This window comes from Bos indicus, chromosome 19 (genome assembly GCF_029378745.1).
Source record: "Bos indicus isolate NIAB-ARS_2022 breed Sahiwal x Tharparkar chromosome 19, NIAB-ARS_B.indTharparkar_mat_pri_1.0, whole genome shotgun sequence".
Taxonomy (NCBI): Eukaryota; Metazoa; Chordata; class Mammalia; order Artiodactyla; family Bovidae; genus Bos; species Bos indicus.
Genome location: NC_091778.1, coordinates 12,543,717 through 12,557,272, shown reverse-complemented (window position 1 = coordinate 12,557,272; position 13,556 = coordinate 12,543,717). Strand labels below are relative to the sequence as shown.

Sequence of the window (13,556 nt, the reverse complement as noted above, 5' to 3'; positions counted from 1 at the left end):
GTAATTTTTATCTTTTCAGTCTAATTTTTTGCCTAAAATAAATGAACTTTACTCACATTTTTTCCATCCAGCAATTCCATGCACTTTTCATTTCTGTTGAAGTTACCCATTACTTCTGGATGGACACAAGTATGATCCCTGCTGGAAAGAATAGTCATCGGGACCCCTGAGTACGCTGTTCTCTGGAGCTCTCTAGTAATCTGAGCAATCTGCTTGTGTGTGCGTGTCCCAAAATATATTTTGGGTATCTTGAACTTCCCCCCATGATCCTTCTTAGTGGTATTTGAAGAATCTTCACTGTTTCCTTGTTTGGTAGAACAACAGCACCTAGAACAGTGACCAGGGGGCTGTAACAAAGGAAAGAAAAGATGACTATTGTCTGGACTACCATAAAATTTTTATCAAACTTTTCATGGAATGAAAACTATAAGTAGCGAATCACAGTTGCCAAATAAAGGGAAATTCCATAATGTCACATCATCTAAAATTTGCCTTTAAAGAAAAAACTGCAAATTCAATTTCAAATTGGTTCTCTTTCTCTCTTGAGTTATAAATGTTTCCATATTTGCATTGTTTTCTAACATACTACTCCCACTCTCAAATTCCAAATGTTTTAAGTATATTTTAATTCTCCTCTTTCATAAATTATAAAACTAAGACAAAACGAAAGACAATTTTCATTTTTGCTTAGGCTTCAAGTGAATTGTGATATTACAGTTTAGATTTAAGAGTGTTATTTTTCTTCACAGCACAATCCATTCAAATATCCTTTAATAAACCAGTACTTTAAAAAGCATTTTAACATAACTTACAAAAGAATAGAAACATCAAGCTGAATTTAAATCATCACTCAAAAACAATAAGAGAAAACTATTCTCTAGCAAAGGTATGAAAATGAATGCAAATTATTAATATTTAATAATGAAGACAGACTGCTTGTGTGGAACAAGTATATCTGAAATTCAATTACCGGTCATCAAATATAAATCCATCAGTACAATTATCATTCAAGATAGCTTTTCCTAGACAATTTTACTCAATTCAGTTTCATAATTAAAAGTTATATAAATGGCTCCTTAAATATACCATATGGAACATCAGGAGTACGTTATAATATTTACCTGGCTTTTCTCTATTTCCAAACTCAAATATTAAAAAAAAAAAATAGCTTAATGCTATATATTAGAACACACTGGTTCTTAATAACTACTCTCTTCTCAACTTCAGTTACTATACAAATGAGACAGAATGCAGCCTCCTTTAAGAGAAAGATTAAGAAATGGTTAGTTTATAGGAATGGTCACTGATAGGGAAAAATACTAAATAGCACAGTAGCTTAAGAGAACTTGTACTAGAGAGTTTAAGTTTAGTAGAACAAACACTCCATTTAACTGAAGTTTTTTTTTTTAATTATAATCAGTAAGATTAGCCTTCATAAACAAATGCTAAGTCATAGCATGTTACACCACAATACTGGGGATCAAGCTGTCTTTTAGCCTCAACTCAGTGGAAAAGCAAGTTCAAATTACTCCCAGTCTCGCTCAACCTTGTCCGCCATTAAATATTACAATACATGATAGAATGGATGTAAATGTGACCCTTCTGGAGCTGTCACTCACTGGGATAAAAGGTTCACTGATGTGCCAAATAAACAGTCAGTCAAAGCAGATAAAGTTACAGCCATGCTGGAATTGTTACATTCCCCTCTCAGGTTGCCAGTAACAGCAGATTTCATTACAGAGTGCTGCCACATTAAATAGCCAGTTCCAAATATCCTGCCTTCTATATTGAATAATTACTTATTCACTGAAAGGATAAAAGAAGAGTTATGAATGGGGCTCTTGTCAACAGTGAGGCAGGAAACAGCTGACATGTGGTTTATGTTACATATGTTGCAATATCTAACAATTTCTGGTCACACAGAAAATGGAATGCAAATTATATCATGGTATTTCTGACTGAATTCCTTTTTGTCCTTTTCAATGATCAAATTAATTAACTTAGTAAAAGAATTAAGGTAACTCTTGGTAGCAGAATTAGTTTATTTTCATATTTTCAATCTTTTTACTCAATTATATCTCTTCCCTATGATACAGTTAAATTCATTGTGAATATTAGAATGCTAGGCCCAATGTATTACGATATTCTCTATGGATATATACAAGCCTAAAAGTAATTCAATAAAGTAGTCTTTTTCTCATGGCTTGGAAAACCTACTTTTTGATATGATACTTTTCAACATGAATTCCACTTAAAGCTTTAGGATCTACTCCTTTTATTTTCATTCTGCTATTTTTCTAAACAAAAAATTCAAACGTTATAGAAAAATACAAATAAGTCAACCACCACATATAACTAGCAGATCCTCCTATATGTATCTTTCATATTTTTCCAATAAAAAAGGATGCTGTTATACAGTCTTATAACTTTCTGCTTTGCATTCAAATGGTTTAATTTTAAAAGCAGTATTTGCACTAGTAATTTTTTAAAGGGATCTGCTTACCTTAAAATGTTATACTAACAGCATAACTAACAAAAGCAAAAGATACAGGGACTTGTTTTAGAAAGTTCTTACTAGAGTAGCTTTATTTATGTACCTTAAATGTGTTTTTCACTCCGTAATTGAAAAAAATTATAAAACAGAACTAATTTTTATATTAAAAATGTTTTATGTTGGTTAAATCTTCAAGTGTTCTGAATTATACAATTTATGAAATCAAGGGTAACTCCTCAAGATGATGGTTTTCAGTGAGTGGCTGGGCAAGTAGAGTAGAAGACAGAAACTAAGAAAGTTGATTCTTATTTATTTGCAGATTTAAAGAAAAATTACTTCTTCAGAAGTGATCTTCTATTGAAGTTCCTATTTAAAGGATTTGGTATAATCATAGTTGAAGATGGAAAACACTGAACGCAATAATAGAACAGAGGCTTAAAAAAAAACAATTATTTAGGAACAAAAGAGAATTATTTGTACCAAAATCACCAACTTTCAATTTTGTATGAAAACAGAGAAAGAATCCTGAAAACAGTAATGATAAGAACTCATAAAATCCTCTAGTTCAAAATTAGGCTAATATTTTCTGGCTTCTCTCTGAAACTCTTTGACCTAGGGATCTTAAAACAACAGGTGAACAAAATTAAGTATTTTTCGCCAAGTAATTCTCCTGCTGACAAATGATCAAGTTTACCTCCCACAAGGATATTTTCCTTTTGTTTTTGCTCTTTAAATTTATATAGATTGTATCAGGAAACTGGAGAATAAATTAAAAAGTATTCTTTCTCATCTAATATATCTAAACCTCAAGAAAGGTAAAACACATAGGCTCCCCAAACCTGAAATCTCTAAGAACTGTTAAGTAGCAATATCATATGGTAGAACTAATCTCTTTAAGAGATGACTTCTTTTCCCATAGCTGGAAACTGTCTAGAGTTCCTTTTCTTCAACAAAAGGCAAGAAAACTTAACCCAAATAACAGCCCCCCAAAAATCTACTATCATAAGAGATGTGGATGTGACAGTTGTATTAGTTCCACATGTAGGAGTCAACTGTTTAAAAATACATTTCAAATCTACAATAGCCAAAAACTGTTCTTAGGAGCAACCAGGGATTTTAGAAAATTATCTTTGTGTCCAACAATTTCTATTTATTCCCTCTCTTCTCAGACTATATAGATATGCATTAATGTTTTTTGAAAGGATAAAGAATGAATATAATATTTGATCTTGAAAGGGCAACTTCTGAGTCCTTGCCACTATTCCTTTCACAAGGTTGTAATCAGAAATAGATTAAGATAACTGTGTCAACCTCTAAAGTTTCATAGCTCTCGCCAACCTTTCCCCTGAACAACAATGAAAATTACTGTGTTAAAATTACTATATTTACTTGGAAAAATAAAAATTAGCATGGTGACTAAATATGCCTGAAAAAAGATAATAATAAAGGAGTAGTGAGAAATGACTGCATTGTCAGAAAAGTTATTTTGTGAGTTCATAAATCAGGGGAGTATCTAAACAGAGTCTATGAAATGAATTCTAAAAGTAAGCATAAAAGGATGTTTAATATGAAAAATTAGCACATAAAGTAGAGGGGGAAAAGACCAGAAAGAAGCTTATCTGCATGAAATAGAGAAAACTAGGTCCATGAAACAGTAACATACTTTTCCATATGTGCATGCATTGTCTTTCAACCACACTGCAAATTCCTGAGGACAGAAACTATGTCTTACGCTACTTCATATACTCATTCACCGAGCATGGTATTTTGTATATAACTGTAACTTAATTTTTTTAATCGATGGATTGTGACTAATGTCCCTAAACCAAATACTGTACCCATGTACCACATTTTATTTATCCGTAGATGTTTAATTGATGCCCAAATTTTACTTCTTCACATATCAAAAAGTAACCTCAAAATGAAAAGGTTAGCTTTTAAAAAAAAGTACAGGACAATTTGTTATTTTTCAAGAACAAAAAGAAAAATCATCTTGTTATGTTAATATTTGGGCCACTTTAGTTGTGAGTGGCAAACACATATCCTGATATATTCATTTAATAACTATCATTTATTAAGGCTGTCCCTGTGCTAAGCACTCTACATGTACATTCATTCATTCATCTATCCATCCATCCATTCATTCATTCAAGAAACATTAGAATTCCTGACATTATTAGGCCAAATAGAAGACAATGACAAAGATCATTTCATCCCACCGATAAAGAGACCTTCACTTTTTAATTGTTCTACAAGGTGTGTTATAGGAGATTATCAATACCAGTTTCACTTAGTACTCTAAGTGCATTATTTTCTGAATGCAACTACAAAATATTCTTAAGTATAAGCTATAAAATTTACTTCATAAAAATCATTTTAACTTATTATTAGTTGACAGTTAAGGCAAATATTTTCTAACAAGATGGACATTATGTTCCACATGGGGGAAAAACAAAAATTCTTCAGTTGAGAGACTGTTTAGAGCAAGCATCACACTCTTTCTACAAAGGACCAGAGAGGAAATATTCTAGATTGTATGGGTCATAAAATCTCTGTCCCTATATACAGAAAAATATCTTTAGGACCTCAATATAGGGAAGGATTTCTTAAACAATACACCAAAAGGACAACAGACTGAAAACAATCCTGAGAAGATACATACGCTGCATATAACCAACTGAGGATCAGTCTTCATAACACATAAAGAATCCCAACAAACCTATGTTTTAAAAGCCCAATAGAAGAATAAGAATCCAAGAACAAAAAAATCACAGGAGAGAAAAGCAGAAAACCCAACAAACATCTGAAAAGATGTGCAACCCGATGTTCAACTTCATTAGAAAGAAAGAAAGTGAAGTCGCTCAGTCGTGTCCGACTCTTTGCAACCCCATGGACTGTAGTCTACCAGGCGCCTCCGTCCATGGGATTTTCCAGGCAAGAGTACTGGAGTGGGTTGCCATTTCCTTCTCCAGGAGATCTTCCCGACCCAGGGATTGAACCTGGGTCTCCTGCACTGTAGGCAGACGCTTTACTGTCTGAGACACCAGTGAAACTAATTAGAAAAATGCAATTAAAACCCTAATTGTATTTCATTTACATTCACCAGACTGGGTGTCAGAAAAGATATAAAGCAACTCTCTTAAACACTGCTGATCCAAGTATAAAGTGACACAATCACTTTGAAGAACAAGTTGGTGATACAGTGATATCAAATATATACAGACCCTTGGCCCAGCATGAGCCTGCTAGTCATACATGCTAGTGACAGACTTGCAGATTCAGAGAGATACAACAGGGATACTCTTTGTAGTACTGTTTTAATAGTGAGGAAAATAAGCTAAATGTGTCAGCAAAAGAATGAGTAAATAAATTGTGGAGTTCGTCTATCAGTGGAATACTGTAAATAATTTTAAAAAAAATACAAACCAGAGTTCTATGTATCAACATAGATAAAGATCAAAAAAAGTGTTGAGCAGGTTAAGTGTGACTTATATAAAATTTTATTTTCCCCATAAACTTCCAAACAAACTGATGACAGGAATAAAACTATAAAAACGTTAGGTAAAAAATTAGGAATCCCCACTACAGTAGATTATCCTTGGAGCTAAGGAACGTAGTACATACACAACACACCTAGAAAATGCTAAAAAGTGCTTCAAATGAAACCTAAAACAGCAAATACACGGGTTGCTCCTCAGCAGCTTAATACCTAACAGAACAACTATCATCTTAATCTCGCCTGACTAAAATTTTCAACTTAACTGATTAGGAAATAGATTCCTAATTTACATATATGTATTGTTACAGAGGAGAGTTTGGGATCACCCAGAAACTACAAACACAATTTTGTATGCATTTTTAGAAAGTGAGTCCATAACTTACCATCATGTGCTCACAGAAGACTGTGACTTATTTGGGTGAGGACTTTATTTTAGAATTTATGTCTGATTTTACAAAGAAAATAAAACAGAAATAGCATTTTATTTACAATGAACTTGCTTAGTCACATTAATTCTGTAAAGGAATAAACAACTTGATAGTCCAAAGAAGATAATTTTATAAAGATTCCTCTACTGCTTGTAAATTAATTTCTCTTTATGTTGGTTAATTATGCAATATTAACAAAATTCTATAACATTTAGTTCACTAATGTTTACTGCTAACTCCATTTTATAGATGAAAAAATAAAATCTGAAGTTCTTCAAGTGGCTACAAAATTCATGACAGATTTGTGAGAAGTTAGAATTCATAACCTTAAATCTCAAAGTTTTAATTAACAAGATCATTTTTAATTTACCATTTAACTTGACAAAAAGAAAAGCAAAATACTGCCCTTTTTTATTTCCAAACATCACACACATGAAGAACTAGTGGTAAAAACAAGTCAGTGAATACTGAATTATACTTTGAGACATATGAAAGAAGGTTTACTGTTAATCTTTATCAACCATTTGCTGTTGTCCATGCCATCCAAAGAGGTACTGAATGCCTGTTGTGCAAAATCTCACATAGGCACACACTCTAGTTAAGATAGCGAAAGTGACATAACTATACCGTTTCAATTATTCTTTTTTAAAAATTCAAACAGTAGTACTCTACTGCCACAGTTTCATGATTAAACTGCACAAGGCAGCTGTTTATCTACTTACAGCAACCAGCAGGTGAACCTGATTCAATATTTATCACAGGCTTTCACAGATCACTGCTAACCAAGCAAACGTTTTAATTAAGCTGGAACTTGCTTCAAAGAGCTCATTCAAGATGTCAATCAGCAGGTAAGGGATCAGATACAGTGTCAGGTGAGAGTGTGTAATACAAATCCACAACTTTCTTCATCCCATCGCTGTAAATTAGCCTGCTCTAAAGTTCAGATTCTGATTGTAACAGACTGCCAGTCTCCTGGAATGTGTAACTGAAGTCACTCAAATTCTATTGTGAAGGTTGTAAGCAATATGTTAAACTGCAGTGGGCTAGCACATTAAGACAGATCCTTTTCACGGTTGTTTTTTGATACCATAAGTGTCTGTTACCGTACTCTCCACTTACTGTTTACTTTCTTGCCTACTGTAAATGGGAATTCCTTAAGACAGCTGCCTCAGTTTCTGAGTTTATAACCAAGAACACCCCAAAGTGGTATAATTTTTAATCTACATTTATACTAGAACAATCATATTTCTATAAGACTTCTCAGTTTAAGAACAAATATAAAGATGACCAACCTGTACAGAGCAACAGTCCTCCTGGAACAGTAGCACTTTATACAGATGTGACTACAGCAGTGAGTCTCAAAGTATAGCAAGTAGTCACACTGACCAACTTCATGAGAAATACCTGGGGTATTTATTGATACAACAACAAAAAAAAAAAAAAAAGGAAAAAAGAATCAAAGAAAGGAAATGGGGGAGAAAAAGGAAAGTTCTTCCTTCGAGAAGAATGCTAGCTAAAAATTGTTAACAGAATGGTAAAATCTTAAAAATTACTATTTTACAACTGCCATGTAATAGTTGATTCCTACAAGGTACATAAATGGATGCTAAAATCACTGGGTAAATGTTGTTGGGAAACAAGATACTCACATAAACTCCAAGTATCACTCCAAAGATTACTTCTTAATTACAAAAGGAAAATATGCCTTTATAATGGAGACCAAGTAGTCGATTTGTAACACTAGCAGTAGGGAGACAAACTGGCATCATGTGCCTCTGGATATGCTATAGTAGGAAATATACTATGTACTTTTCTTGAATAAAACTACATGATTAAGAAATCTAAACAATCAAGCCATGAATCAAAAAGAACCTAGGAATACAGAAACAGTGGTAAAACGATATTATTATTTAGTTGGTGAAAATTAATCCAACCGAACCCTTATGATATTTGCAGTTGTATATTTTACTTCAAAAATCCTTTGGAATTGTCTGACATTTTTATCTTCTCCTTTATCGTACAGTATTTTGGCATTTTTCAAACTTTTTTCAATTAATCTTTTAAAATGAGAAAACAAAGCCATCCTGTGATGTCATCTTCTACATACTGACCAAAATGCTATAAACGAAAGAGATTTTTTTAGTAGACAAATTTTTCAGTACATAAGCCTCTAAAGCAGCACTAGTTGCCACAGAGCAATAAGCCTGTGCACCACAACTAATGAGCCCATGAGCCGCAACCACTGAGCCTCTGTGCTGCAACTCTGAAACCCACACTCCCTAGATCCTGTGATCTGCAACAAGAGAAGCCAGCCAATGAGAAGCCAGCGCACTGCAACAAAGAGCAGCCCCACTCGCTGCAACTAGAGAAAGCCTGCTCACAGCAAGGAAGACCCAGCACAACCAAATAAATAATTACTTAATTAATGAGGAAAAAAGATTTGTAAATGGACAATAAGCACATGAAAAGATGCTTAACATCACTAATCATTAGGAAATGCAAACCAAAACCACAAAGATATACCATTTCACATCCACTAGGATGGTTATAATTTAAAAAGAAAACAGAATACAGAATAGAAAATTACAAGTGCTTGGCAAGGATGTGAAGAAACTGGAACCTTCCTGAGAATTCCCTGGTGGTCCAATGATTAGGGCTCCATGTTCCACTGCAGGCAGCACAGGTTCAATCCCTGGTCAGGGATCTAAGATTCCACACACCTCAAGACACAGCCAGGAAAAAACAAAAAATGGAACCTTCCTACATTGCTGGTAGGAATATAATATAGTGTAGTCGCTGTGCAAAATGCGATGGAAATTCCTCAAAAAATTAAACAGAATTACCATGTGATCCAGTAATCCCACCTCTGGGTATATATCCGTTAGAAGTGAAAGCAGAGATGGACACAAAGATAATTGTACACCAGCATTCATATATTCACAATATTGGCATATGCACAATAGCCAAAAGAGGAAAACAACTCAAATGACCACTGAAGTATGAATGGATAAACAAAATGTGGTATACAGGCATTGAACAGATTATTACTTAATCATAAAAGGGAATTCTGACACATGCTATAACATGGCTGAACTCTGAAGACATGAAATAACACAGATACAAAAGGACATACATTGTACAATTCCACTTACATGAGGTTCCAGAGTAGTTAAATTCACAGACAGAAAGGAGAATGGTAGTTATGCAGAGGCTGAGGCAAGGGAGAACAGGAGTTATTGCTAAGTACAGAGTTTCAGTTGGGAAGATAGAAGAATTCACAAAAAGGTGAATAGAATAGATTTAATGCCACTGAATTGAACACAAAAAATGGTTAAAATGGCAAATTTTGTTATGTACACTGTATCACATTTTTTTAAAAAATGAACAGAAAAATCTGTTACCAGCAGGGCCATACTACAAATGTTAAACGAAGCCTTTTAAGCTAAAAGAAAAATTATGCAAGATAGAAACCTGAATCTACATAAAGGGATGAAGGGAACTAGAAAAAGGAAATAAGAGGATGAAGGAAAAAATAATTTTCGTGATTTGTAAATTTATTTAAAAAATGGAGGTAGACTTCTGGTTTCCATTTTTGATATAAATAGCTTGGAAGTGGCCACTCCATCCTGACAGATAAAAGGCGAAAAAACTGAAAAATCAATAACTTTTCCTGTATTTGTAAGAGAGGGGAGGACAATCCATTGCCTTTAAGATTAGGAGACAGCTGAATACAGGAAGTAACAGCTTACTGGAGCAGCAGTACCAGGGAAAACCAGTGCAGGAACAAGTGCTGGGCTAACAAAGCCTGAACCATAAATGATGAACTGCTACAGACTCAATACGCATGACTCTCTTAGTTAAAAATTTAGGGGCACTTAACATGGAGGGCTCCCAGATATTGTGCGAGTTATGTCTAGGAGCCAGATCAGGTTCCCTCAACACACTGGGGAGAAAAACACCCTTGTGCTCCCAGTAATGGGAGGGGGAAGGGAACCATTTTGAAATATACCAGAGCACTCTGGTTTTCTTAACAAAGCCTGCTCTGAGGGGAAACTGAGGCAGCTATGTTAAGGAATTTCCATTTACAGTGGGCAAGAAAGTAAACAGTAACAATGTTTTTCTAATACCATATTATGAACATGACTGTAATACTTTATGCCTTAAAAATTGAATGATGATTGATTCACTAGTGTATAGGTCAGGCTACTGTGAAGCAACTGTTTCAATTACACCAAATTACCATAAAGAAATCATATCATAAAGCTTTTTCAATATCAATGTACAAATTTTTATACCTCTAAACAAATACAAATTATTTTTTCACATTATCTTTTCATTTTATCTAGTGTTAGAAATACAGATAACATCTCTGGTGTTTTGTATCATTTAAGACAGCATTTTTGTAGGTAATGACTTACATTGATGCTTCATCTTATAGATGATGCAAACTTACAGTAGTGGTTCAGTTCAGTTCAGTTCAGTCGCTCAGTCGTGTCCGACTCTTTGCAACCCCATGAATCCCAGCACGCCAGGCCTCCCTGTCCATCACAAACTCCCGGAGTTCACCCAGACTCACGTCCATCGAGTCAGTGATGCCATCCAGCCATCTCATCCTCTGTCGTCCCTTTCTCCTCCTGCCCCCAATCCCTCCCAGCATCAGAGTCTTTTCCAATGAGTCAACACTTTGCATGAGTTGGCCAAAGTACTGGAGTTTCAGCTTTAGCATCATTCCTTCCAAAAAAATCCCAGGGCTGATCTCCTTCAGAATGGACTGGTTGGATCTCCTTGCAGTCCAAGGGACTCTCAAGAGTCTTCTCCAACACCACAGTTCAAAAGCATCAATTCTTCGGCGCTCAGCCTTCTTCACAGTCCAACTCTCACATCCATACCTGACCACAGGAAAAACCATAGCCTTGACTAGACAGACCTTTGTTGGCAAAGTAATGTCTCTGCTTTTGAATATTCTATCTATGTTGGTCATAATTTTCCTTCCAAGGAGTAAGCGTCTTTTAATTTAATGGCTGCAGTCACCATCTGCAGTGATTTTGGAGCCCCAAAAAATAAACTCTGACACTGTTTCCACTGTTTCCCCATCTATTTCCCATGAAGTGATGGGACTAGATGCCATGATCTTCGTTTTCTGAATGTTGAGCTTTAAGCCAACTTTTTCACTCTCCACTTTCACTTTCATCAAGAGGCTTTTTAGTTTCTCTTCACTTTCTGCCATAAGGGTGGTGTCATCTGCATATCTGAGGTTATTGATATTTCTCCCTGCAATCTTGATTCCAGCTTGTGCTTCCTCCAGTCCAGCGTTTCTCATGATGTACTCTGCATATAAGTTAAATAAGCAGGGTGACAATATACAGCCTTGACGTACTCCTTTTCCTATTTGGAACCAGTCTGTTGTTCCATGTCCAGTTCTAACTGTTGCTTCCTGACCTGCATATAGGTTTCTCAAGAGGCAGGTCAGGTGGTCTGGTATTCCCATCTCTTTCAGAATTTTCCACAGTTTATTGTGATCCACACACTCAAAGGCTTTGGCATAGTCAATAAAGCAGAAATAGATGTTTTTCTGGAACTCTCTTGCTTTTTCCATGATCCAGCAGATGTTGGCAATTTGATCTCTGGTTCCTCTGCCTTTTCTAAAACCAGCTTGAACATCTGGAAGTTCACAGTTCACATATTGCTGAAGCCTGGCTTGGAGAATTTTGAGCATTACTTTACTAGCGTGTGAGATGAGTGCAATTGTGCAGTAGTTTGAGTATTCTTTGGCATTGCCTTTCTTTGGGATTGGAATGAAAACTGACCTTTTCCAGTCCTGTGGCCATTGCTGAGTTTTCCAAATTTGCTGGCATATTGAGTGCAGCACTTTCACAGCATCGTCTTTCAGGATTTGGAATAGCTCCACTGGAATTCCATCACCTCCACTAGCTTTGTTCGTAGTGATGCTTTCTAAGGCCCACTTGACTTCACATTCCAGGATGTCTGGCTCTAGGTCAGTGATCACACCATCGTGATTATCTGGGTCGTGAAGATCTTTTTTGTACAGTTCTTCTGTGTATTCTTGCCATCTCTTCTTAATATCTTCTGCTTCTGTTAGGTCTATACCATTTCTGTCCTTTATCGAGCCCATCTTTGCATGAAATGTTCCCTTGGTATCTCTAATTTTCTTGAAGAGATCGCTAGTCTTTCCCATTTTGTTGTTTTCCTCTATTTCTTTGCATTGATCGCTAAAGAAGGCTTTCTTATCTCTTCTTGCTATTCTTTGGAACCCTGCATTCAGATGCTTATATCTTTCCTTTTCTCCTTTGCTTTTTGCTTCTCTTCTTTTCACAGCTATTTGTAAGGCCTCCCCAGACAGCCATTTTGCTTTTTTGTATTTCTTTTCCATGGGGATGGTCTTGATCCCTGTCTCCTGTACAATGTCACGAACTTCATTCCATAGTTCATCAGGCACTCTATCTATCAGATCTATGCCCTTAAATCTATTTCTCATTTCCACTGTATAATCATAAGGGATTTGATTTAGGTCATACCTGAATGGTCTAGTGGTTTTCCCTACTTTCTTCAATTTAAGTCTGAATTTGGAAATAAGGAGTTCATTGTCTGAGCTACAGTCAGCTCCTGGTCTTGTTTTTGCTGACTGTATAGAGCTTCTCCATCTTTGGCTGCAAAGAACATAATCAATCTGATTTCGGTGTTGACCATCTGGTGATGTTCATGTATAGAGTCTTCTCTTGTGTTGTTGGAAGAGGGTGTTTGTTATGACCAGTGCATTTTCTTGGCAAAACTCCATTAGTCTGTGCCCTGCTTCATTCCATATTTCAAGGCCAAATTTGCCTGTTACCCCAGGTGTTTCTTGACTTCCTACTTTTGCATTCCAGTCCCCTATAATGAAAAGGACATCTTTTTTGGGTGTTAGTTCTAAAAGGTCTTGTAGATATTTTCTCTTTATGATTTTCTTAATAATATTTTCCTCTCTCTACTGTAAGTATACAAATAACATACAAAGCATGTGTTAATGGACTTTATGTTATCTATTGGTAAAACTTCTCTTCTGGTCAACAGCAGGCTATTGGTAGTTAAATTTGTTGTTGTTGTTCTTTAGTTATTCAGTTGTGTCTGACTCTTTGTG

At 35.3% G+C, this 13,556-nt stretch overlaps 1 protein-coding gene across 2 annotated transcripts in view; it reads right to left on the bottom strand.

Moving 5' to 3' along the window:
* Positions 1-13,556, bottom strand: part of BRIP1 (BRCA1 interacting DNA helicase 1) — a 184,219-nt gene that overhangs the window by 130,204 nt on the left and 40,459 nt on the right. For both annotated transcript variants that reach the window (XM_070772601.1, XM_019982541.2), the window contains exon 7: positions 57-347. In XM_070772601.1, the coding sequence (XP_070628702.1) occupies positions 57-347 (291 nt within the window). The remainder of the gene's footprint in view (positions 1-56; positions 348-13,556) is intronic.